We start from the raw sequence: 27249 nt of genomic DNA, 5'->3' as shown, positions 1-27249 counted from the left end.
TCTTTTTAAATTAACTTCCTTACAAATGTTCAGCTTATTAGTATTTACTGCTTGGTTATTAATTTCTTTTGCACACAAATTTTCAAGGGAGACATGGTTAAGGAAATATGTAAAAGCTCCAGTTTCCCTAATTCTTTTTAGGCTGGTGTGTGCCATCTTCCTCCTCCAGCAACAACACACCGCATTTTATATTGATGATTTTAACAGAGAAGGATTTACAGAATGAAATCCATCCCCTTCAGCATTCACTGCTCAATGCTGTATTAGGAAATATTTACTACTTATACAACAAAAAGAGAGTAGGTTTGTCCTGTAACTTGTATAGTATAATTCAGGTTATCAATATCAGCAATGTTTAAAATGCCAGACCTCAAGCTTCCAGCCTCTTTTATAATTCTTTGGGTTTGCAAAGAATTTGAGCAGGTAAAGGAAAGAGCTGGGGTCCCTGTAGGGGAAGTATAAACTGATGGATTTGTTTCCAGGTCTAAGTGTACTGCAGAGGAGAGACAAATCCAAATAAACTAAATGGAGGGGGCAAGGAACTGCTGCTGAATTGCATTTAGAATTCAAGATCTCCATCTGTGGCAGTGGCACATAGCCAACATCTTTTCAGGTTTTGTTTTTTTGAATTGAAAACAGCTGGGATATTATTGACATAGGAACTGCTTTACTGGTCTGACTCTGACCATAACAAGCTCTGCAGTTTCCAAGAGGATTCCAGCTATTTTTATAGCAAAAACTGAAACTGAAATGAGGGTTGGCTCCTATTGAAACTGTCAAAGCACATTCCAGGAATCTCAGCAATTTACCAAGTAATCACATAGTAAGCAGCTATAAAGTAGAATAGTTATTTATAATCTACAAAATGGTTTTATACAGTGTAAGCAGTTACAACACTTCTATCAAAGGTTTGATCAAAGAGAGAAAATGTTTCTTAAGATTCTCGAAGAAAACACATGCCTGCTTTTCAAGCCAGCTGTCCTATCCAGTATTTTAGCTGCAAGTTTACCACTCTATGAATAGGTTCAAAACTGAAATAAGAAAAGGGAAAGTAAAGTCCAGCATTTGATGCCACGGAAAAGTATTTAAACAGGTTATCTGGGAAAATGGAGTGTTAGGTGAAAATTCCTTGTGCCATTTCTTCTCAGAAAGACAGTATTTTACGAAAGTTGCAGATAATTGCTCAGGTAATTATGACACATAGATCGCAGAGCCTTTTATAAACAGGGACGAGTATATTAATTCCCTGTCCTGAAACTGGGAAAATGAGGTACAGGGAGGTTGTGTGACAAGACTCCCAGCTGGTCAAGCTGGTGATGGTATGGGGATGCGAGGTCGGGTCTGACACCAGTGTATCATTCTGCCTCCGTGCACAAGCAGGCTGTCCCTGCTAGGCTATCTGCTGCATACTGCTCAGACCCACTTCAGGCAAGTGTCCTTTTTCATGAAAGCATTTAAGCACCTATTTCAACTCAGCCATGTTCTTATTTCTCCTGAAGTGAACTAGGATTTTAGTGCCATCTAGTTAATTTTATGCCTAATATTAAGCGTTTCCATGTGTGATGCCTTGAAATAGGAGTGACATTTGGAATGTGCTCAATCAAGCACTTTCCTGAACTGGTCCCAGTGCTGGCCTTTCTCCTTCCAGAAAAAATATCTGGAGGATACATGAGAGAATTCAAAAGAGGTTTTGATCTGCGTTATGAACTACCATCAGCATATTGCTGAAGACAAAATACTGATTTGTCTCAGTTGCTAAAAGTAGCAACTGGACAGAAAAGAAGAAATTACAGAACTGTCATGGAATATTTGTTTCACCTATTTATGGACAGAACTGCTACAGGTTTTGATTGCAAAGAATTATAATCAGCATAAAACTACGAGAAGCGCAGCAGAGCTAGACCAAAGATGAATTGAACATAGTATCCTATTTCCAACAATGCATCGTAGCCACTGTTTATGAAATAGTACATTTAAGGAAGACAAGTAGATCTTGAACTTTCCCTGGTATATCCTCCAGTTTCTGCCAACCAAGTACTTAAGAACTTTGTGAGCCAAGAGTTGTATCCAGACCACCATATTTAATAGGCACCAAGGGGCTCATCCTCCAAAAATGTATCAAACTCCCTTTTGAATCCATTTATACTTGGCATCTACAGCATCCTCTGGCAAAGGGCTCTGCATTTTAACTTATTGCACAGAAACCCAGGAATTTGCCAGGGTGCTTCAGTAACCAGAGCTCAGATTTTGGTTACTGGAGCTCTGGAGTGTTAAAAGACTTTAGCCCCCGGCCCCGTTCCCCATCCCTCTCCATCAGCAGGCACTAGCGAGGGCAGGGAGCAGACCCTCATGTCACCTGCACACCACCACCATCACGTTACTGACAAAGAGCTGCACCTCTTCTTCTCAATACATCTCGCTAAAATGGCTTCCTAAAATACATCGTGGTGTAACTGAAGCCAAAAGAAAAAAAAAGTGTCCAGGGGCAGCATTAACAGTTCCAATGTATTTTTCAGAAAAAGAGGAAGATTAGTGACCACGTCCTTACGTGGTGCAAACAAGTGATTTTTCAGTAACCTCAGCAGCAGTGTGCAGACTGACACTGCGGGTGACCTGGCCTCTCTGTGGCTTCTGATCAGTCACTTCCATCTCTTCCTCAGCAGCACTCCAGAAATCCCCACCCGTTCTCCTCCCGTGGAGACAGAGAGACACCTAAGTCACCAAAAGTCATTATAAACTGTGACAGAACACTATGTCCAAGGACAGCACCTGGCACCAAGGAAAATTAATATTTCAGCTGCTTGAACGTCATCTTAAAAATGAAAAGATTTTCATCAGACATTGTCCCGGATCCTTGCACTCTTCATACACTGCAGAAGTGCTCTGCATGATAAAAGCATTTACAATTAAAAAAAATATGGTTTGGGCAATAAAGGAGCCTCCAAGACTAAAGCATATACTTGGTAAACACCTAACTAATCACCACTATTCTGGGCTATATGGAGGACACTTTCATAAAAAAGGATTAACGCTTGAGGTTACTGTGTATTTGAGTTTTTAGAATAGTGTTTTAGTGAGAAAAAGATTTTGGATACAGCAGGTGAGGGACCAAACAGTATTCCAAGGAGGACTGCAGACTCAAACTTGCAACAAACAAAACGAAACATTATTTCTTCCTCCTTTATTTTTCTTCTCTGCTCGTCCCAATCGTATTTCTTTTCTCAGTCTTCCCTTCTGAATTTGAATCTGGATTTTCTCCAGTTTTTCCTTCTTGTCATCCAAATATTTTAAGACATATTAAATAGTCTGACATAATTAACAAATATTAAGCAGTGTCCTTGTCTCAACATTAATTAAAGAGAAATCTCTTTATCCTCTGCCACATTTATCCGTACGCCACCTCACTGATTACCACTTTTATGGCAAATGTCCAGTCATTTAGAGATAAGCCAGGATACATAAAGAGCTATTTCATGGTAACTCAGATTAAAGGATATGGCTGCACATAAATATATGTATATTTCAACATCAGAAGCTAAATATGATTCTAAAGGTTTCCCTGTTTCATGCTGGATCAAGTAGGCTTAACACTATGGACTATATTTCAATAGCTCTTAATTACGACTGTCAGATTTTTGAGTGCATCTGATTTTAGGAGAGCAAAATGTGTCACTGAACCCGCAAGCTGATTGTTAGAGGTATAAATTTGTCAAGTGTCGTTGAGATGTGTTGAAAACCTGGCCCAAAATATTTCAGAGAAAATGTAGCTGAGCATGCATAAAATAGCGAATACTCCAAGGTACGTGTGATATACTAAACCAGCCTGTAACCCAGCTGATTTCCAGTTAAATCTGTGGCATTTTTAGAATGTGCTGGCTCCAAAAGGGCATAGAAAGGACTTGACAGAAATGAGCTCAAAGGTGCCAAATTACAAGCAGCATCTACAAGCCTGAAAATACTTACATTAACCCATGGATGCTCAAGAACTTGCAAGGCTGAGAATCGCAGATCTACATCTACTTGAAGCATCATTGTGATAAGTTCCTGAGAAATGGAATACTGGGTCAAATTTAAAGAACATTTTTAAAGAACAAATCAACATTTAATTCACTAAAGTGCTCTTCAACTGATTATGTAAGAGTGCTCAAAGAGAGAGTGAACTACCAACTGCAGAAATATATTAAGATTATTAAAAAAAAGAACAACTATGAACTGCTGAACTTTTAAATCAGTATCTAACAGTATCTTGAAAAGCTAGAAGACAGTTTTGAGTTACAATTCTGTAGCCACTGTTTAAGAGAAAAGCACTTAATACATAATGTACAAAACAGATGGTCGCATGAAATTAGGTTAACTTCCCATTAAAAAAAAAGCCAATTCCTCTGTAGGAAAAAAGCCAGCAAATCTAGAGTTTTACTTTAAGCTCTTGTATAAATGACATAGAAGACATTTAAAAAAAACCACTTAAAACCATGATTTTTCATCCTCTGATTTCCTCTGCAATTACCTAATTTTCAACTAGCATATAAATAAACATATATCTAATTCCACCAGTGTGTGGAGTGCACAGAAAACAGGATGGCAGTATGACAGCAAATAAAGGAGTATCACCAAAGACCAAAGTTAATAATTCTTAGTGACAAGGAGAAGTTAAATGAATAGGCTAACGCTTCAAAACAGAAATTTTAGACTGAACTATTTGGAAGAAGGAGTTTCACAGGAAAACACCATTGGCAAAGGACCTGCAGAGTTCTCATTAATGATGCTACGAAATAAAGCCTGCTACAACACAATGATGTGGTTTAGAGGACTTCTTCCAACTCTATGACTGTGTCTCATTTGTTAACCTCAATGGTTAACAGGCTAAAACGCTGGTACTGATCACCCTCCACATATCTGTAAAAGCAGGATGTAACTCTCTGAAGAATGGAGATTCAGAACGTAGAAAGCTACTTTCATTACATGCATCCACCTCCAAATTTCTTTTTTTTTTTGTGAATAATTAAACATTGTCACGCTGAAAGACATAGGAAGACAGTTTTGCCTGGATTTGCCTTACAGGCTACAGAAGTAAACTGGCAGAAATTAAGCACTTATCTACAGGATGACCATATGAATAGTTTTATGGTTTTGGCTTTTTTTTTTTAACATACACATGTGTATTCTCTCTTTCTCTATTTATATTTATACACATGACTATAGTGAGTGCCAGATCCCTAGAAAGTCTGTGAGTTAAGCTGTTGCTCCAGTGCACTAATGAGAGTTAAAAACCTTCATCTGATCTGCAAGTATAAGGAACTCTGTCAGGATCTGTATCTGAAAAGTATTGTATCTGCCTTAGCACACCTCAAGCTCTACCTCTCATGTCACGTGCCAAGAGGCTACAGCCCATGAACTGGTAGACGGAAGAAGTCTGTATTTCGTACGACACCGACAACAATACGGAGTCACAGGCAATGCGAGGCTTGGTTCTTTGACAGAAAGAAACAACAGACATATCATCTAATGGGATTAATGAGGGGAAAACAGCCTCCTTATAATATTATTATATAATATTCAAAGGCTCCAGGTTGGTACCTGGTCCCCATCATAAGTACATACAAAGCACAGTCCTGGGGAGCTTTCAAGCTAAGAAGTGTAGGTCAAGCAAAGTTACTTAAAATTTTTCTTGATCAGTAAGGGCTGCTGGTGTCTCTGTTGTGTGAGACATCATATAGAGAACCACCTGGAGTCTAACAGACAGGCACTGATAAAACGACAACATACTCGGTGACCCAGAGGAATTTATAGGTATAGCAGGAGATGTATGAAACGTCAAATACAGCACTGTGAAAGAACACCATTCATTAGATACTGGCACTGGGAATAATATCGGAGAAGAAAGCATCATCAACTATATAAACCTACCTTTGCAGAGTCAGAAACGTTGTCCCAATATGGAGATGGAAAATCCACCTGTCCCATCAAAATCTGATCAAAAAGCACTTCTTGGTCATCTCCACTTCTGTAAAGTAAAAATCAAACAAAAACAACAACAAATCCCACAAAGAAATTATTTCTAGAGCTGGTTTCAATAGCCTTCTTGAAATTGCTTTTAATTGGCGATCCCTTGGTATGCTTTAGGAAGCTGTCAATTCCCCCCAAGCATGCGACCATGGGTGTGAATGGCGAGATCATAAAACAAAGCGCATTTGGTACATTCTTTCTGAGGTAACCTGCTTCTCTTTACGATTGTCAACAACTTTGCAATTGCTTTGAGGGGGAGAAAAGATCTGACATGTCCTTATTAAGTGGCTTACATTTTAATTACCTTTTACTGACCACAAAATATGTTGTATTTGGTCCATGAAAGAAGATGCTTATTTCACTGTGTATTTTAAACATCAGGCAAAGGCACCCAGAACCCGTAATGGAGGCTCTTGTTTTGTAAAGCAATGAAGTTTAAACTAAAATAAACAAACATGAGACAGAGATTTTACAGTAAAATCACAGACATTTATGGGGTTTGTGTAAATTACTATGCAGAGCATGGGAAAAAACAAACCCTTAGAGAACTTTTTCCAGTGGGAATCTCTGTGCTTAATGCAAAAGCAGCACAGGGACCAATTCACAGAACAAGGATAGTTGAATAGATCAGTCCATACCCACGGAACGGAGGGAAACCACAGAGCAGGATGTAAGTAATCACACCCGCTGCCCAGATGTCCACCTTCAAGCCATATCTAGAAGTGTGAGAGACACGGTTAGAGACATCCAACTCCTATGAACTACAGTACAAGAACAGAGGAAACATTTTCAGAATTATTAATAATTTCTTATATATTCTCATCTGAATTTTCTCTATGTCCTATCTACCTATCCTAATTCCGCTTTCAAATCTTTTTTACATTTACATCTTAAAACCACATCAGATCAGAATGTAGGAGCGCACAGAAGATGTTGTGCTGTATTCTTGAGTTACACAGTGACACCTACCAACATGAAGCCTGCAAAGGTGACACAGGCTGCTCAAGCCAGCAGGCATTTATTCTGTGGAACAAATCAGAAGAAGAGGACAGTGCGTGATAACGAAATAAAATTAAGTGACTGGTAGGTAGCAGTCTCTGGGGACCGCTTAAGAACTACTTTTATTGTATCTGCAAATGGCTAGTTAGTAACTCAGTGTTAAGCTGAGAAGTTAGAGGCCAACAACTGACAGAGGAACCTACTATAACTCCAAAGTTGGCCCTGCTCTGAGCTGGTTTGGACAAGACAGCCTCCAGAGGTCCCTTCCATCTAAAGTGTTCTACGAGCCATGAATCTGCATGATACCCAAGCCAAGGCAGCATACAAATCTTAATTGCAAGAACTCCTATCTGGCACATTGGTGAGAACATGCTCCACTGTACACATCAATGAATTGCCACTAGAAGTGATTTACCCAGTTTCAGCGATGATTTCTGGAGCTACATATGTTGGGGTCCCACAAACAGTATATAGAGGTCCATCCACAATTGTTGCTAGGCCAAAGTCTCCTAGCTTCAGGGACTTGCTTCCATCCTGGTGTTCATAAACCTAAATCAAGAGGAAAATTCTCTTAACACAGTACCATCAAGGTAACTACTATATCATTTACTAACTGCCTGAAATGTTGCTTCTAATTTACAGTCTTTTTTCTCCTCCTTACCTACAACATACTTCTCTGCTTGCTTTGAAAATTCACAGACAATTTGGACAACTTCCCTTGAATGCACTCAGGATGTCTGGGAAAGACTTACCTTGCTACCTGGCCAGCAAAGGACATACTACTTGCCAGAAGCTAAAGCCCAGAAGCAAAGTTCTGACCTTCCAGCAGTGACGTTCCTAGGTTAACTCCCCACTGACAGCCAATTCACAGTGTAGGGTTTTTGAGTTTATCCATTTTACTTGCACGGAGCTTAAAGGCTTGCACAGGAATTTCAACTTCTTAGATAATAAAACAGTGACTGCACTGATAGCAGCAACAGATTCTTCTCTGTGTATTGAAGTCACAAGATGCAAACCTGGCTGGACTATTTCATCTAGAAACACTGTCCTCTCCTTGTTAAACACCAATCAGTGTCTTAATGGTATGTTACCATCATCATCAATGGACATAGGTAGGGCTGTTAATGAGTATACATGAAAATCCTGTCTTAAAACATGGTCTTCACAGCAGCAACATGATCTTTCATGGTTTTTTATGGGTGCAAAGGGAGATTAAAATATAGTCAGAAGAAAAAAAGCTAGAAACATCAGTTAAAAATACACAATTTTAAAAGCTGGCTCAATGCGAAAGAACAACTCCAAACCTGCAAACACTGAAAACGTACAAAAAATGCTTAAAATAAAAAGACTAAATTAAACACTAGACTGTGAATCTTTCTTTAATCCGGCTGCTGGTTTGCGTTCTTGCTTCCTATTTTGAAATTGTTTATGATGCAGTTTAATGCTGTTTACCATAACAGCACCTTAAAAAATGGCAACAGTCTATGGGAGGTCTTCTTAAAGTATATATGCATCACATTATTATTTTGCAACCCAAATCAAAGGCCCATGCAGCCTGGCTCACCAACAGTGATATCCTGACAACAATTAGCAGTAACACTGCGCAAAAATAGAAGATATCATACTTCACAATCAAAACCAAAATCATCCTTAACACCCACCTTGACCAGCTACTCCTACATCACAAATCACATTTACCTACAACTGTTTGCAGAGGAAAATCCTAGATTTTTTTCTTACAAAAATGCAATAAATTCTACAATGGACTTGGTGCACAAATGAAATCTTGAAGTCTCTTGCCACTGTTTGCTACATAACTGCTATAGCTCATAATAATTAGTTATATTACACAGCCCCCCCAAGTTTCTCCTTTGTTAATGTTAGTCATGTCTAGAGAGAAAACCCCTTTGTGTCCTGAATCCCTGCTACCAGGTGATACAGCCACAAGCAGACATTCAGAATACACAAAATGCTTCTCCTTTCCTTATATTATTTTTAATAATACAACTGGATCTTTAAGAGGACCAGCAATTTGATATGGATTCACATTTCTTCGCTACTAAGCCAGAAAAAAAGATAGGCTTATAGAAACTCACTGGAAAAAAAGCAATTATGGTTTTATTAAAAACACAGATTGTTAAATACATCTGGTTCCTGAAACTAAAGAAAGTGCTCTCTGAAATGGCAGTAATAAATCTAATTTCAACAACAGTTTTAATTAAAGGCTAGAGACTAGAGCTTTAAATATTCACTTGCTGAAAAATGTAAAGTGTGCACTGAGACATCAAGAGCTGAATCCAGTCTAATTAGCATCTCATATTCTATTTCATGCGGTTGTCTTTTACAAAGCCCTCTCTGAGTTGTGTTAACCAGTGAACATTCATAAATTCCCTCCTTCAACAGACCACACCTTGTATGACTCATATATCCTGGAAAATAATTATGGAAAAGGCTTGTTTGGCAATATTTACCAACGCAGAAGGTTTGGTACTGTGCATTTTCTAGTACTTTGCCCCATCTGTTTCCAGGAATTACTTTCCTTGGAAAACTACTTCAGTTGACTTGTAAAACTGAAGAAAGTAACTTTTCCCTACCCTGTTATAACTCCATATAAAAAGGAGCCCAATGTGAAGCTGTGGTATGTTACTTGCCAGTCAAGGAATGTGAAAGATAATTTAATGCTCAAGTTACTCAGAACAAACGCTATATATGTTCCACTGCATTTAAATACTGAAGGGCAATTAAAGAAATGGGGATTAGTGCAAATTACCTACTATGTAGTGCTTTTAACTAAGCAATAAAACTGTGTAATTGTACAACACTAATTGAATGCAGCCACACATAATTGTGTGCCACCATATGTATCCTATTACTATAAAGACTGTCAGTATTTTCTAAGCTGCTCTTGAGATCAGTGCAGATGGCAACAGTCAGAGAAGTTGTTCTCTAGGGTTTATTATATGGCTATAAAGACATCCCATGACTTGACAAAATAAACATGCTAAATAGCAGCAATTATGAAAAATGTTCCAATTAAAACATGGAAGACACTCTCCAGAGAACAAAAAAAATGCTAAAAAATCACAGGTATTCAGCATACCCTAAACTCTTGGACAGCTGACTGTTAGGTGGGCTTTGCATGCCTTGAAGATAATAAGGAATATTTAAGCACTTATAGAAATAACTGGTGTTGCACATAGGACGTTGAGACAGGTTCACACACACAAAGATTTATCAGCAGGGTCTATAGCTGATGGCACACATCAGCTCTAAGGGTCAAAGTTACTTTTGGGGAAAAGGAAAACCCAAAGAAGAGAAAGAGGGAGGTGAAAGGGAAAAGCTCTCCAAGGAGCCGGGAAGAGATGCAATAAGGAGGCTCCAGATGAGCATCCTCCTCTGGGTGCCCTCCGCAGAGCAGCATGTTCACCTTCACCCCCCATACTTTTCCTGTAGTAACTCTATAGCTTTTGTCAGGCCTTGCTCATCCTCCCTGTTGTTTTTTCCTGCTAATGGGGCTGTTAGCCTTGCGGCATGTATTGATCGGGGCAGATGCTGCCCCCCTGGTTAGTTGCTTCACTTTGGGCAGGCCTGTTATAGGCTCCCCTAAACCTAAAGCTACAAGCCATGGGTAGGAAAAGGGCGGGGCGGAAAAGGCAGATTCTTACACCGGTGGCCAGGAGAACCCGCTGTAACAACGCTACCGGGGTTTGCAGGTGCAAGACCGTGACAGCAATGGCGTGAAAGCAACATCACAAGAACAACAAAGGAAAAATACCGCCATGACCACTTAGGTGAAGGGTTACAGAGCTGCAAGCAAAAGGCAGGCTACAGAAGGCAAGTAGAAGGTCTTCAGCAACAGAAAGGCTAAGACCATATGGCATTTTGCAAGTGTTTTATAAATGCCACAAAAATGACCCTAATTGCAATCTTGTGATACAAGGAACTACCCATCCCATTTGACAGACAAGAAGATAAAAGTAGAAAGGTCAAGAGACACTAAGGCCACAGACAGCCAATGTCAGAGACAGGGTCAGAACTCAGGTAAGGCTGGTTCCAAAGCACTCTTCTAAAACAGTGTTCGTGTCTTTCAAGTACCTGATAAACCTTAGAGAATTAATATAATTTGTGAATCAAATGCTGGCTTTTGAGAGTTAGGATGCTGCAAAAGCTTAAGTGCTGCATCCTCACTGCTCAGTATCAATATCAACGTAGGACCTTTACATATGCACACCATCGGAAAAATAACTCAGAAACAATTCAGCTACAATGCAAACAGTGTGATCATTCCTGGTAGTGGGTAATTACCAGAGACGGCTGGGCAGGCAAATCTAATCCTCTCCCTCTTGCCCCCACCTCCTGTCTACCTTTCTCTCTTGCCCCAAAAGCTTAACTCTACTGTTGTCAGACTTCAGGAATTTAGAGACATGTCAAGACAGCAGCAGGGCAAGCCTTGCCCCAGACCAAGACCCTCCCAGCATTAAGGAATCCTGGCATGTGATTGCTATAACTTCTGCATGTAGCCACCTATGAACACCAGCACAAGGGCTGCGAAAGGAGTATCAATCGTTAGTGTCTAGTGAAACTTCTACAAAACATGTTTTTAGCAGTTTCTGGAAAACGAGGGCAGGCTACTTCCTCACCTAGAACTATAAAGGCACCTGCCACTAGAGAAACCTCAACTGTAAAAATCCCACTCCCTGGAAGTTTAGTAAGATCTACTTGAGTCAACTTTCCCATAAAAACTCTTCAGTGTTTTGCTGGTTTTGGCTGGGATAGAGTTAATTTTCTTCACAGTAGCTAGTATAGGGCCATGTTTTGGATTTGTGCTGGAAACAGAGTTGATAATACAGGGGTGTTTTCGTTACTGCTGAGCAGTGCTTACACACAGTCAAGGCCTTTTCTGCTTCTCACACCACCCCACCAGCGAGTAGGCTGGGGGTGCACAAGAAGTTGGGAGGGGACACAGCCAGGACAGCTGATCCCAACTGACCAAAGGGATATTCCACACCATATGACGTCATGTTCAGCATATAAAGCTGGGGGAAGAAGAAGGAAAGGGGGGACGTTCAGAGTGATGGTGTTTTGTCTTCCCAAGTAACCATTACGCGTGATGGAGCCCTGCTTTCCTGGAGATGGCTGAACAGCTGCCTGCCGATGGGAAGTGGTGAATGAATGCCCTGTTTTGCTTTTCTTGCATGCAAAGCAAAGATAAACTGTCTTTATCTCAACCCACAAGTTTTCTCACTTTTACTCTTCTGATTCTCTCCCCCATACCCCCGGGTGGGGGAGTGAGCGAGCGGCTGTGTGGTGCTTAGCTGCCGGCTGGGGTTAAACCACGACAAGTGTCAGGCAGGACTAAATGCACTAAGTCATGGCAGAGAGCACACAGCTGAGAGAACTGATATTCTAGGTATCTTAAACATTGTTTTATGGTTGCAGAATATATGGAGAATTGGAACATCTTGATACTGGAACACGTCAGCAAATTTGGGAAAACTCAGAGAACAGAAATAATCAGGGGAAATTAATTTCTCAGAAGAAATAAAACTATGTCAGTTGGAAAACACAATTGCTGCATTCAAGAGTGCAAAATTCTCAGAAGAAGGACTGATTGCCAGGGTATGTTTTTCATTGTCTTCAGTGGATAGGGCTCATATAGATTCAGTCAGGAAAAAGAAGATTCAGGCTTTTTAGTAAAGTGTATTAATAAAAAGTGCTATGGGATTATTTGGGAGGTGCAGCAGGGAAAGGAAGGACTCTGAAGTCTCTTCCTGGTTCTGCCCTGACGTACTACATGATTAGGGCACAACATTTATACCCACCATGTTTGTAAAACTGAACTGCTACTAATTACTGAGGCAGCTGCAGAAGTACAGAATGGTCTATTGAGGACAGAACACCTTTGTATTTATGAGAAGCTTGAAATTATACTGCAGCTCACTGAAAGGTCACTTCTAGTGATCACTGGAACAACTCTGTCGCTGTATCCTGGGGAACAGTCTAGACATACCAGCTGATGTTACTGTACTTTTTGTGATAGCTGTTATTCGTAGGAGAGCTTTACAATGCTAAGGTTAAAACTAAAAGACCAATGACTTAAAAGACTGAGATAAACTTGGGGGGGGGGGCGGTGTGGAGGGAGAGAGAAGCGCAGACCTTCTCTCACACACTCCCAAGTTATCAACAATACCAAAAGCTGAATTTTCACTTACCAGTAGATTCTCCGGCTTGATATCCCTGTGGACAATGTTCAGGCTGTGAAGATATTTGATGGCACTGGCCAGATTGTAAAGCATCCCACTGGCATCCCGCTCTGTATATTTGTTGGTGGAAGTAATAGCATCAAAAAGATCTCCTCCCTGGAGCAAAATGACCATGGCATATGAGCAACACTGCTTGTGAAATGACTGAAAGATTTAGGGAAGATCAAGGAGCATCATTTATAGAGGAGGAGGAGGAGGAGGGAGGAGCAGTACAGTTTCCTTGCAGCTATAAACTTTGGGTACTGTGATGACATCCCCCATAATGGCAGCTGAACATATCAGTAATTCAAAACCATTTGTTATGATTTGGTTGGTCAGCCAAGAGGCCGGAGTCTCCACTGCAAACTGTTCCCACCTGCTGCTGCTTTTGTAACATGTCCAGCTCTTGCCAACCTGTGTGTTCAGAGCCCCTGTTGTCAATTTCTGGCATGCCTACATACTTGCCTGTCACGATGCCACGTACCAACCCTTCCCACTCTATTATAATCACAAAGAGGCTGACATCAAATTTTTGCCCTAAGTCTGACTGAACTCCAGAAAAACGAAGAAATTCTGAGCAAAACTCAAACCAGCTACCTGTCATCACTGCTAGTGTATTTTAAAAGTCCGTTTCCATCTCATAAAACTTTGAAAACATGGATTTTAGAAACCACTTTCTCTACACAAGATGTGAAGTTTTTGATAGTGTGATACTCTTCCTGCAGCTAACACTGAAGAACTTCCCAGCATATATGTCAGACAATCATACTGGAAGACACTTAAGAATTAACATTAGTATTTCACCATAGCTACAAACACAGATGGCAGCTTGTCCCATTTCCAGCTCATTGTGATGTCTACTGCCAGTGAAAGAAAAACAAGAAAAGAAGAGAGAGAGAAAGAAAGAAGAAAAGAAGGAAAATTAAGTGGAAGTCCTCAAAGTTGCAATGATCTTCACCAGGATCTGAGGCAGCCATGACATTTGGACTGTATTTCCAGAGCTGAGCTGGCAAGTGGGAAGACAAACATGTAAGTTCTTGGAGAAAGACCAAAAAATAAGTTTAAAGAAGAGATTAAGGAGGAAGCTTGACAGAGTGGAGGAAAAAACAAACACCTTTTGAGAGATACTACTCGGAGGTATTGGGCCTTTGGCCAAAATCAAAGCAGCACCATAAAGGAAACACAGACCAACAGGGAAAAAGAGAGGAGGGAAATGATAATTCTGCAAAAACAATGCAAAAGTCCCTGCTGCAGTCAAAACATCAAGGAAAAAAATTTATCACAGGAGACTATATTTTAAAGAAAAAGTAGCTGTTTTCTGAAGGCAACAGAGGGGTCCCAGCTTTGCCAACCCTCATGATTTTATCAACAGCCTCAAGTTATTTGACGGGTTTTTTTAAGGCTCAGCTCCAGAGTAACCACTGTTTTCATGAAGAGAAAGGAGGAGGGGGAAGAATCAAAAAAAAGAATTTTTCCAGGAATCATGGCTACAGAGAAAGAGGTAGGAAAAGACAACCACCAAAGCCTCAAACCTGAGAAAACAGACATTACTTGTTAAAAAAACCCAAACAAACTATTAAAAATCTTGCATTGTTGAGGTGCAGCTGAAGTCTGCCAGGGCAGGTTTATTCCCACTGTAGATGCAAAACCCCAGCTTTGGAAACTGCTTGCAGCCAACCATTGTCAAATCTGGATCACATCAAAACCTCTTGCTCTGGCTGGTGATTGATCGAGATACATCAAGATACATAGTGTCAAGGAAAGGGAGGAAGAAAAGGCCAAACTAAACCAGATAGAGGATTAGAAAGAAAGGCCAAATATTTGGCAAAAATACAATACCATGTACTTCATGGCATTAGCTGATCCCTACATATTAGATATCAGCATGTGGCAAAATATGTGGGATAAATAATCTATCTTCCCTAAGCTCCTTCCTGTGAAGCCCCTGTACCAGCTGCTTTTTAACATGAGGTAGTGGATTAGACAGATCTTTGGTCTTATCTAACACGTTCCAGATGCTCAGGAGAAGTGTCAATAACATCAGCAAAGGATCTGCCTCCAAACAAAGAAAGCAGCCTGAGCTGAGATGTGAGGGGTGAGAAGGAAAGAAGCTGAACCTTAAAAAGAGAACGGAAAATTTTGGCCTAAAGTCAGAAGAAAAAGAACAAATGTTCATGTGCAAGAGAAACCTAAACTTAGAAAAATATAGATGTTGCAGAGCACATTATCAGACGGTCAAGCCAATCTGAAGCCGAATCATTGTCTCCAGTTAAGCAGCCTACTTTACATGGTAAAGTTTCTTACCAGGTAGCCTGGTAAGAAAAGAGAGCACATATTTAGTCTGTGGGATTGTCTGCAGTTAAAAGGGAGGCGATATCCTGCAAAGAGTTAACAGAGCTGACAGCTATATCAGGCAGAATTGTTTTCAGACTTCCCTTTCCCTGAAGAGCACTTTAACCTGCAAGGTTCTGCTTAGCCAATTCACACAGCAGGTCACTATCATTTATTCAGGCACAAGGGTGAGTTCAGGATGACATTTCAGTCTTAAATCCCCTGTTCTGGAGTGAAATGGGACCAGTAACATCTGAATGCAGTTTTTATCATCTGTGCACATGAGGAAGTATACTTGGAAGTACAGTAACCAATTATTTATTTATTACCTTGTTATGTAAATGATATAATCTCTCTTTTCTTCTGCAAAAGTGAAATCATATCCTGGAGCAGTAAAGGAAACTCTGCAATAAATCTTGCTTGTTAAATTGGCCAAACCCCTGTTAGGTTTGAATAACAATTTTGTTTCGCTGTGTAAAAAGGCAACGTGCCAGAAACCAGGTCCTCGCTTCCTTTTACAAGCACCACTTGCAATGTGTTTATATTTGTATTTATGAAGTGCTTTTTCTTACACTTTACAAAGCAATGGCCTATCTGCCATGAGGTGAGGGCAGTACTTGCAGCAGCCACTTATGTCAAACATGTTACTGCCAATTAATGCAGGGTGGTATTAACTGAAACCGTGCTCTGCAGTATCAAGCCTTTTCTCCTTGAATTTCTTTCCTGTCTGTGAGTTTGATTTAAAGTCAAGTCTTCAAAAGTCAGTCACTAACAGATGGTTAATCAATTCTAACAGTGCACGCTATGAAATGGTAACAGTCAGCAATTGGTGAATTAACAATTAATGTCTTTCCAGAAATACCTTCCCTGGTGCCCATAGAGTATAACAAGGCGCTTTTTTCTAATTAAATATTAAGGAATAGATGATTGCTTCAAAGAAACAAAGTTAACTTCCCAGGGTTAGGATATTTCTTCTAAATCTCTTCTATTATTCCACATAAAAGTAAAGAACATTAAAAGAGTGCTCTCTAGGATATCTGAACTACAGAGATGTCTATAAAGCCCTTCTATAGCATAACTTAAAGCATAAATATCTTGCTATGTGCAGCAATCCTGAAGAGTAAAGAAGAAAGAGTGTAAAACCCCAGATTTTTCCAGAAAGTGAATATAATGGATGGTTTTCTTTATACACACCTTTCAGGCTAGTTATTTTGTAAGACTTTTCAGTCCCCTCCTCTCTTATTTAGCTGAGTAGGACTTTGATTAAAAATCCACCGGAGACTACAGTTTGAACATTTTTCAAGCATGAATAGCACAGCAGGTTGCACCCATAAAACCAGCTATGTGCTTACATCTTGGCAGGTTAGACAAGGCACAGCTTTTACTTCTTAGCACACCTCATGGGGCCAAGACGAAGGATTTGTCAATGCAGGCTGAAGCTGTGGCTACACTGGATTACAACGCTGTGCAAGAGTATTGAGGTACCTTTGAACAAGCTCTCATGGACACCGGGAAAAAACTACAGTAACGTGGATCTCAGAGTGAGCTCACTTATCATAGAAAAGAGCAGTAATTATGATAAAAATAGTGTTAGATGGCTAATGGCATCTGATCTGAAGCTGTGCTATTTCACATTGCACTCCCCAGTGCAAGAGAGGGCTGTGACTATGAAGAAGGCGGAGAAATTCTTCTGGGACTGGTTACACAGAGGGATTCGTGCTGTGGAAGAGTGCCAGTATTTTGCTTTTTTCTTAGGATTTAACCTCTCCATCAGAGACTAAATGGGGATGCTGGGTACCCTGTCAGCTCCTTGCCACCAGCATGCCCCAGTGTGCTTCCTCAGAGTTTGGAGGTGGTGGACAGCAGGGTTAGCTGGACCATAAGCTCCATAGCACCACTCCAGCCAAGTAGGGCATCGGGCAGACTCAGACCTAAGAGGACAATCTTGCCATCTCCTAAGCTGTGGGGCATGGCCTGAGCTTCTCATGGATAACAAGGCTGTCCCAGTTTGCCACAAGGACAGGGAAAATCTGTGGCCATCCACCCATGGGCCACACTTGACAGCTTCCCAACTCCGCACTGGGAACATGGTTTCTATCACCGCTGCTGCCACGGAGCATGGGGGATAATGGAACAAAACAAAAAACTTTTCATTCTCCAGAGATTGAGAAGTTCTTTAAGAAACACTTGGACCTGGGACTATCTAACATCTCGATGAGGTAATACATTAAGAGCATCCCCTAATCTCCACCTACAACCAGAGCAAAGCAGATAACAATCCTGCTTGCCGAAACTGCTTTCTCTCACGACCTCTGGTGGTGCCTGTTTCTAACCACGGATACAGAGGATGTCTACCGAAGGTGACCACACTTTTAATTTAAGATAAGTGGAAGTGATCTGGCTGCCAGGGTTCAGACTGACTGATTTGCTCACAAGTGTTGAGCGTGCACATACAACAGGCCTGCACACAAATGCTGCTGCTGCACAGCTTTATTGTAATCTTTGTCCTTAAACACTTAAAACTGAATTTCCCAGGTGTAGGCATGATAGGCTGCCCCAGCAGAACGTGCTGATCAAGATACAGAAATGGAGGCGGCTGCTGGAAAGATCTTCTTCCCACAGAATAGCTGAGGAAGGAAGGAGAATCGCTAATCCCATTAGTGCATGTGAAAAACAGGTGTATTCTGTTAAAGTAAGTATGGAGGACAAGATGTCCTCAGTGGTTTCCTGTCCTAATTTGTACAATTTACTCAAATGTATTTTTACCACCTTTTATGCACAGTGACATGCTTGTGTATTAGTACCAGAACCGAGAGCTAAATTCATACTTCTTGCACTGCACTGTTGACAGTATGGGGGCAAGAGATGATCTGGTCTGAGTTTCATAATCCAGTTTGAATATGTAATTCCACCAGTAAGCGAAATAAATGCATGAGATCTGGAAGTTACTATGAAGAAATAAATAGGGTCCCAAATATAAAATATTGCATTCACAAACTTACTTTTCAGAATAAAACCATGCTTTAAATAGCAGGTTTTTCTCTTTCACTTCCCCCCTCCTCCAGCTTAAATTTAGATTGTTATCAAGGAGGCAAGCCTGACAATGTGTTAATATAAATCAGTAGAGAAAAAAGACAGGTAATATTGTTTAAATTTAACATAAATTAATAAAATTTAATTAAAACATTTTATCAAAGAATATTGAATTTTGAAGGCTGGTATTTACGGCTATTCAGACTGGGTGTAATTTCAGTTCACCCCAAGGCAGATGCGTTTCTTTAAGATAAAACTTTTTAAAGAGACTTCTTTTGGGGGAGCAAATAAAACTGGTGATCTCCAAAGTACCGTCCACAGAGCACTTCTGAGTGTGGCTAACAGAAAGTTAGACAAATATTTAAAATATTTGAAAGCTATAAAAAAAAAATCTGACAGTGGGTTACACATCTTTCAGTAGGGTGCTGGACAAGACTACTTTCAGAGACCCCTTCCATTCTAAATTATTCTGTGATTCCATGATTTTTAGTAAGCTTTAATACCATGAAATTTCTCAGTATGGTTGAAACAATTCTTAATAAGCAGCTTGTCTCCAAAATACTCACTTTTACAAGTTCCATAACAAGGTACAACTCAGTTGGCATGTCCATCTCCTCAATCAGAAGTACAATATTGGGATGCTTGACTCGTCTTAAAATAGATACCTCGTTCTGGATCATGTGTTCCTGCCACACAAAAGAAACCTTTAATGACTGTGGGTTGGTGGGAAAAACTTTCACCTCCATTGTACAGTGGAAAATGTAGAGAGAACTGGGACCTGCATGGATTCTTCAGGGTTTTTTAAAAAGGTAACAGATGTTGCCTCCAGCAATATGGAAGGAACATATCTAGAAACAACATCAGTGTGACAACTGAAAGAAGAACAGAGTAGAACATAGAAAAAGAAATGGAGGAAAAGACACATTTCTGAGGCAGAGAAAAGTTAAATGTGGAAGCTTCTAAATTTTTTTCTCCAATGCAGAATCTTTCCATTTAAAAATATGATAGCTTCTTCTCAGAGAACATTTGTTATAGATTTCAAAAGCTAACAGAAATTCACTTACTATAAAACTGACATCAATTTGATTAACCTTGCATACTGTTTAGACATAGTGACCGGTGGTGTTGTAACTATTAGTATTATATTTCTGTTTTCTATAACATCTGGGATTATGAAAGCTAGAGGACGTAATTGCAGGGATAAAGAGCAAGGGGAGTGAGTGTACCCACCCACAACCAACCAACTGGAGAATCAACACATGCATCTAGAAAGGCACATTGGAGCCTTTTATACTGATACGCCAAGGGTCTCCAGAGGGCAGGCAAAGGCTTCAAAAAAAAGATTCTTACACTTGCCAGGAAGAAGACAAATACCAACAGCTTCCCAAAGTGATCTCTCACAAAATATTTCTTGAAAAAAAAATATCTTTTGGTCTCATTTGATTTTTTTGTACTTACTTTTCCTCTACATTTACTTTTTTTGATTATTTTCAGAGCATATTCTCTACCAGTTGATCTGAGGAAAGAGAAAAGAAAAAATTGTATGTTCAATCACATTGACTATTTTTCTCCGTCGAGTTTATATTTGTCATTTGAGCACAGTAGATCTGGGCAAGAATTCTATTCAAGTATTTGTTTTGTCGACAAATGAGGCTTGGATCTGTCTGGAATTGTGAACTTGAGCCACATTTATTGAATATGTGTGCCCGAGAAAAAAGCATTAAGCATTTTTTTTAAAAAATGAAGACATTTCAATGTTTTTGAAACAAAATCACTTGATTTTTTCATTTCGTAGTGGTATTCGTTATTTCTTCTGCAGTTTTATATAAAAATATTATATGGTATTTACAGACCCAAATCTTCTCAAAACCAAAAAGTTTTGTTTTCTATTAAACAAAAAAATACAAGCCATGGAAAATACATTTATTTTTTTACTTAAAATGAAGAGTCATTTGTTTTACCTTAGCACTCGCAACTACTAAAATAAAAAAGTCAGTCTTTGGAACAATATTTTTCGTATTCAGTAAGTATTTGATACCTAGCAGAGTTAAATATGATGTTTATGGGACAGAATATGAAAGGTTCTGGAGACAGTAAGAAATTATAGAGAATTAGTTCAGGATAAGAACACATTTCCTTTTAGGTGGTTTTTTTTGGAAACCATATAATATTTTTCGCTACCACATACATAGATATTTATTATATAGAATGCTAACAGAAAACTAAGCTCGTAGACAAGTTCACAATATCAACAACAATATTAAATATTTCTTAACTGAGTTACAAAACCTGAAGATGGCTATAAGGACGATACCAGGAAGCTCTGTTTACAAGCTCTAGTTTTACTATAAGGTTAAATGAAGAATGGATAATATAAGAAAAAGCTCTTACTGAAACACTTTCATTTTGTAATAAAAATCTAAAGAGTTTACAAAAGTCTAATACATTGCCCTTAGGCATATGTTTGGTTAAAAAATAAAGAAAAAATAACCTCTCAAGCATATGGGGTGGTTTTTTTTCATTCTTCATTTAGCAAAACATAGTTAAATTGATACATTAAATTGATATATAGTAAGTTAAATAGAGAAATGAATGTGCCTGAAAGTGTGTGCAGTCTGTCAAGCAGGACATGCAAAGTGAGTCATAAACTGAAAGCACTGCATTAAGAAAACGACTGGGCATTTTCATTGCCATATTTAAGCATGGAGACCTCCTCTGGCAATGATGTACCACTAGGTATTAATTTAAGGGAAAATGGGGACTTCAATAGAAAAAAAACCCCAAAATATTAATTCTGTTTGCGTTCCCAGGTCAGCAGGGAGCAAAGACAGTCTGTATTAAGACATCAATTAACCGACTGTGCAAAGAAATCACACTGGATGATGACATTTATGACTTGGGAAAAAAGTACAGCATGGCTGTTCAAGACTTAAGCAAAGAAAAATTAAAACCTTCTCATATCTGTACTCCCCCACAACAGGGTTTAATGCTACAGCCCCCAAAAATGGGCCGCACTCCACGTGGGGTGCCCCTTCCCGGTGCTGCTGTTTGGTGGCTACAGTCCCAGCTCAGTGAGGGGACAGGCAGAGATATGAACACTATTCTGGGGGAATGGAAGGAGGAGGTAGGAGAAGCAATATTAGAAATTAAGATATCTGGGGTTCAAACTCAGACAAAATATGCCCTCTTTCAATAGGAGTCTCTTTCAAGCTGCTTGGTTGCCCTAGGAATGCTTCCTTTCTGTCACGAGAAAGGAAATTGATGGTTTTTGTTGGCCATGGGAGACTCCATGTACTCCAAAACACTGGGAAATCTGAGCTAGTGAGGAAATGTCAGAATTTGGAAGTATCTGAAAGTTAAAAATGAACCCATATAAAAACACCGCAGGACAAATTGCGCATACGATGGAGCAGATATGTAACGAGCAGATGACAACTCTGACTGCTCTTTGTTTTGGTAAAAAGAAAATTAAAGCTAAGATAATGCAAATCCTTTCCCCTAAAAAGCTGCAGAACCGCAGGCTGTCAGCAGCACTGCAACTTACACACCCGCCAAAAAATATGCACAGCCATGCCAGAAACTCACAGTGAAATGGGCATATCACCTCTCGCCTATCATTCAACCCAAACAATAAAAAGGTGCCACACAAAGTAGGAAACACGTTACGGCTGGGTAAAAGTCTGGACCCACAGCACTAATGCAGGGCACGGAGTTAGACCTCTAGCTCATAACAGGGCTCTGTGCCATGCTCCCTGGATGTTTTAACCTTCTGCAAAGTTCACGGAGATTTCCATTTCACTGGAGACAAAAATCTATCTATCTTCAGTATTTTTGTGTGTGCATTAAATGTATTTGTGTGTGTGTGTGTGTGTGTGCGTGCCCGTGCATTCACAGATGCACAGAATGGGATTTAGAAGTCCCAATGTGAAAATTTTGAAGATGGTTTTTGGTTTCTATTTAGACTGTTTGTTGTCAGAGGAAAATGCCTGTGAATGCACTTGAAGCATCCAAGTGGCTAACCAGTGCACATGGGCTGGTCTCCACAGCTATGGAGAAGTATCCATGCCATCAGTGAAGATGTGTAACAAGGCCCATTCCTACTTGCTTAACACCTCATGGCACTATTTCTTTGAAGTCTAATGCACACAGGAATTGTAAGTCAGAAGAAAGTGGAAAAGTCCTCTGTCCCAAGTATCACCCCATCAATTCTGGCTGTGCAAATGATGGACATATCAGACTTTGAAGTGAGGTGTTTTCTGCTTAGAAAGACTGTGAAGAATGTTTCTGAAGGGGTTTTACATGTACTGGCTTTAATTTACCCTCTGAGCCTTTAATTTCTCTTGTGATGGCAAGGGTATACTGCTTTAGAAGTGGAAACCAACAGAAGTAATTCTACTTTAATTTTCAAGCTCTCCCAAAGTAGCAACTCTCTGATATAAGTGGGATCTATGGAATGGTATGGTTCAGAGACCGTAAGAGTAAGCTGCAGAACCACAGGCTGTCTGGGAATATATATATCTGGGAATACCTGAGTAATCATGCTATTTGAGCACATATTCACTAGATACATCGTGTTATCGGATATTTCTGGGACCAGGAGGAGAGACAAAAGGACAGGAAACAGTTTTCATTTAAGCTCTGGAGGATACTGTAATCAGTATTATTTTTAGGTGTGGTGGGACCCATATTTAATTTTGTTCATGTCTTTTCTCCCAGCTTGAGAAAGAGTTGTAAAATGCACACTAGCACATTTGAACTGTCTCTCAGCACAACTGGCATTTTCAGCTGAATGACAATGTATCAAAACCTCAACCTTTTTTTTATTTTTCCTTGTAATCTGTTTCTCTCAGTCACTACTGACTTTACTTTTAGGCTGCCTTTTTCTCTTTCCTTAGTTACATGTTTTCACCCATGGTTTTCATTAGTCATGCCCCCTCCATAGGGTTTTACAGTGCTTTCTTGTTTTCATATTGTTTTGCTTTGCTTCTTTTAGGTTTCCATATTCCCCATTTTAGTGTTCAGACCCTGGGGTTTGATCTGAACAGCTATCGCCCTCCGGATGATCAGCTCCACCATGAACTCACTCCGACAGCGCTCTAAAGGCCTCACAAGAGCTTTGGCCAAGTCCCACAAGCACACCGTCAGCTGATACAGAATCCACTCTTCCCCCTTTCCCCAACAGCTGTCTTCATGGTCTCCGACTTGCCAGACTCTTTCACTTGCAGAGCGGGACCTGTCTTTTTCCAAAGAGACTCTAGTTTAAAACCAGCCAAGCTAATTTATCACCATCTGCCATGAGATCTAATCCTGACTTACACTTTAGGGTTAATATCACATTCTTACAGGCTAAAGGGCAAAAGTTCTTTCTTTGAGCCCAAAGGAGAGGTTACAGTCTTCTGTAAGAGTCCTCTCTCTAGGATATGGTAATAGGGGATATAAAACTTCACTTGTGGAATTTTGTTACCAGACCTTGACATCTCTATTGTTCTTTCTTTTGGACATCTCTAGCTCTGGCAGTTTTTTGCCTTCTCTGCACTGCTACTGTCTAACATGAGCAATGTTACAATCATTTCACATACAGGCACCTTCTTTTTTACCCCATTTTCTCCTATTTTTAACAATACCACCAAAAGGCACCTGCAGTTCTGCTCAGAGTATTTCTGTCTTTGTTCCCTATTTTTTACACTCTTAATGTTGGGTAGAGCCAGTTCAAACCTGGTTCACGACCTGCATGACCAGATTTAGAAACTGACACCTGAGCTAGTCAACCTGGACACTTTCAGCAACGCCGACGTTTGAGGTGACTTGTGACTTCTCTAACCTGGAGTGGATTTCTAATATCAGTCTTTAAGGGTGACTGTTCTCACCTTTTAAGAGTAAAGGGCACTGAAGAAGTTAGATTTTGATGCCTGCAGTGCAGGCTCCTAAAGTTGGATGGAGCTCATATAATGTCTTAAAGCAGGCAAGTGGGAGATAGATGCCCATTTAATTAAAGATAAACATGGAAGAGTTTACTCTTCAGTGTCAGATGGCAGAATAGATGGATCCAAAGTCAGCTCTTTGTGCTGACCACCACCACTATATCGCACACATAAAACTTCCTGACATTACATTCTTTACAAAATGCTCCTACATGTGAAATATTTCATCGGTCTAATGTAAAGGGAGAGTTGCAAGAATATACTGCAAGAAAAGATGTTATTTCAGTGCAACAAGAAAGATTTAACACAAAGAACTGCTAAAATCATGCGGAGTGCAGCAGAAAAAAACCCGTATAAACCCCACAAAGAATTAAATTAATAGATTGTCCCTTGGACACACTCTTTTTTTCATATGAGAGGGCACTAGTCTAGTTTTTCCATCTGGCATTGAGACATTACCTTATTACACATCCTATATTATACAAATAAAGACATGATCTAGAAAAAGCATGACATTAATGATTATTTTTATAGTAATAAGCATATTATCCTCCTCACCTTTCTATACACTCCTTCACAATAGCAAAATTTCCATCTCCTATAGTCCTTCCAACTTTATATCGCTCTGCTATCGATGCTGGAACCTGGAAACCTTCCTCCAACACTTCTGAAAGAATCATTAGTACATTTTTATTGTTAGTGAAGGAAACACAGATGTTGCACATAACATGCATTTTAAGTCTATGGTTTAGGAGCCTGGAAACCATTCAGAGTCAGTACCTCACTTACTGTACAGTGAAACCATGCTGCTGACATTGTATATACTCAACAGGTTTCACACAGATACAATAATGAAAAATAAGACTTCTGGGGCTCAAACATACCACCATTCAAGTGTTACATAGTTTACCATTCCCATTGCAATATACCCCCAGGACAAAACCAAAATTGTATTTTTTTAATTATGGAAAGGCCTCTGTGATCTGCACAAGCGCAGACCAGCCTCCAAAAAGGGTTGGAACTCCTTGACACAGCATGATTAAATATATGTACCAAAGAAGTCCAACACTCAAGCACTTATTTTATTACATCCTGTAAACTGAGACATCCATAAAACTCCTCATGTGCTAAGTGCTAGTTCTCCCCCTCCCCCAATATTAAATATTTAGTTTTTAAACAAATGTTCTCAATAATACTACCTCGCATGCAACCTGGGCACCAGATGTTTAGGTAAAATTGCATTACACAGTGTCTAAGCATAAGAAAAGTTCGTCGTTTCATGTGTTTTAGTGCTCAGTCATGTACCATTATTTTTAAATGTATTTGAAATAGCGTGTTACAAATACCTAACATGCCTCTAAAAGCTGACTGTAAACTGCAGCTGATACAAACTACTATGTAAATATTGTAAAGTAAAAAAAATGCCTCTCAAAAATGCAGCTTGAATTTACACTCTTTAAGACAGTGCTTTTAACTGTATCTTTATCTGTCCTTCGTTCCAGTTTAGTATTAAAAGTGAATGTTATGATACAAGGAGGCTGGGGTTTGCCTGAATTAACAGGCAGCATGAAGAGTTACTGTCAGACGCAAGCATACACACACACTTAGTATATGTGCATGTGAACTGGCAGTATTGGAGCAGACACTATCCCTTAGACAACTTGCTCAAAGCCTTAGTACAGGGTGAGACTAATCATTTCTGAGTAAAGACCCAGGACTGCAGCGTGTTCTTTAGTACCATGCCAGACGAGGCAAAAAATTAGTGAAATAATACAGTCAGCACTGTGACACCTGCAGAACTAATATCTAGAGTATCATGCAACAAACACACATCTGAATAAAGATGTCCAGATCCAATCTGATCCAGAGTGAATCTAACTGGTTTGCTAAGACTGATGAGCCTCCTCACGGAGAGTCATCCAGCCCGCAATGCTCCCACCTTCTCCGGCAGGAAGAATGACTCATTTCCTACACAGCTGCTGTTATCACTACATTGACTGCTCCGAAATGTCAGCCTTCAAATGTTACCTTCTGCAGGTCCATCATTTTCATCCATAGAGCTGCAAACTTTGGTGGATGCTAATGAAGTAGAGGAGCCACTGTGTTGGGAGCTCTGGAAATGGAGAGACACAAATGAAAACAGATGATTTTTAAGGAGCACGAGTACCCGCAGCATGTTTCTGCTGGACACACGTCCCAGAGAGTCTTCAGTGTTCCCTATGTAAAGCATCAATTTACTTTGGTGGAGGGATATGCGGATGCCTGGGAAGAGTCCAATTTTTCCACTGAAATTACACCTTTGGTACCCACATGTACATGGAGATATCCCTGATCCATCATGTGCAGCAATGTGCAGCAACGCTTTTATGTACGGTCCATTAGTTTCTCCCTATTCCACACACATTTTGGCAGGGAAAACTGAGGAGCTGTATGCGCTCTGTAGGCAGGAGACTGTTTTCTCAGTGACACCGTTAACCCAGCAGGCGCTAGAAGCATGAATGTCTGTTTTGACTGAAGTTGGCTTTGTTATGGGCGGAATTCCTCACTTTTGCAAACCTCCCTCTGCTGAAATCCTCCCCAGTTGTGTTCTAGAAGAGAGAAATCATTACGATAATGTATGGAGAAAATAAAATGTCAGGGTGAATAATGTTTGCTTTTTTGGAAAAGCATTTGATTGGATATAGCTCACTTGAGGCATGAGTCTGTACCTGGGCTTT

The 27249-nt window shown here is 39.9% G+C and overlaps 1 protein-coding gene across 3 annotated transcripts in view; it reads right to left on the bottom strand.

Moving 5' to 3' along the window:
* The window catches only part of DCLK1 (doublecortin like kinase 1), a 254311-nt gene that overhangs the window by 23965 nt on the left and 203097 nt on the right, over nucleotides 1-27249 (bottom strand). For all 3 annotated transcript variants that reach the window (XM_076364254.1, XM_076364255.1, XM_076364256.1), the window contains 9 exons: nucleotides 26561-26645; nucleotides 25091-25199; nucleotides 20070-20127; nucleotides 19178-19297; nucleotides 13218-13364; nucleotides 7421-7554; nucleotides 6645-6722; nucleotides 5908-6004; nucleotides 3964-4044 (listed from right to left, as the gene is read on the bottom strand). In XM_076364254.1, coding sequence (XP_076220369.1) covers nucleotides 3964-4044; nucleotides 5908-6004; nucleotides 6645-6722; nucleotides 7421-7554; nucleotides 13218-13364; nucleotides 19178-19297; nucleotides 20070-20127; nucleotides 25091-25199; nucleotides 26561-26645 — 909 coding nt within the window. The remainder of the gene's footprint in view (nucleotides 1-3963; nucleotides 4045-5907; nucleotides 6005-6644; nucleotides 6723-7420; nucleotides 7555-13217; nucleotides 13365-19177; nucleotides 19298-20069; nucleotides 20128-25090; nucleotides 25200-26560; nucleotides 26646-27249) is intronic.

This window comes from Aptenodytes patagonicus, chromosome 1 (assembly GCF_965638725.1).
Source record: "Aptenodytes patagonicus chromosome 1, bAptPat1.pri.cur, whole genome shotgun sequence".
Classification (NCBI taxonomy): Eukaryota; Metazoa; Chordata; class Aves; order Sphenisciformes; family Spheniscidae; genus Aptenodytes; species Aptenodytes patagonicus.
The sequence above is the reverse complement of the archived record's forward strand: the minus strand, read 5'-3'. Positions and strand labels throughout refer to the sequence as shown.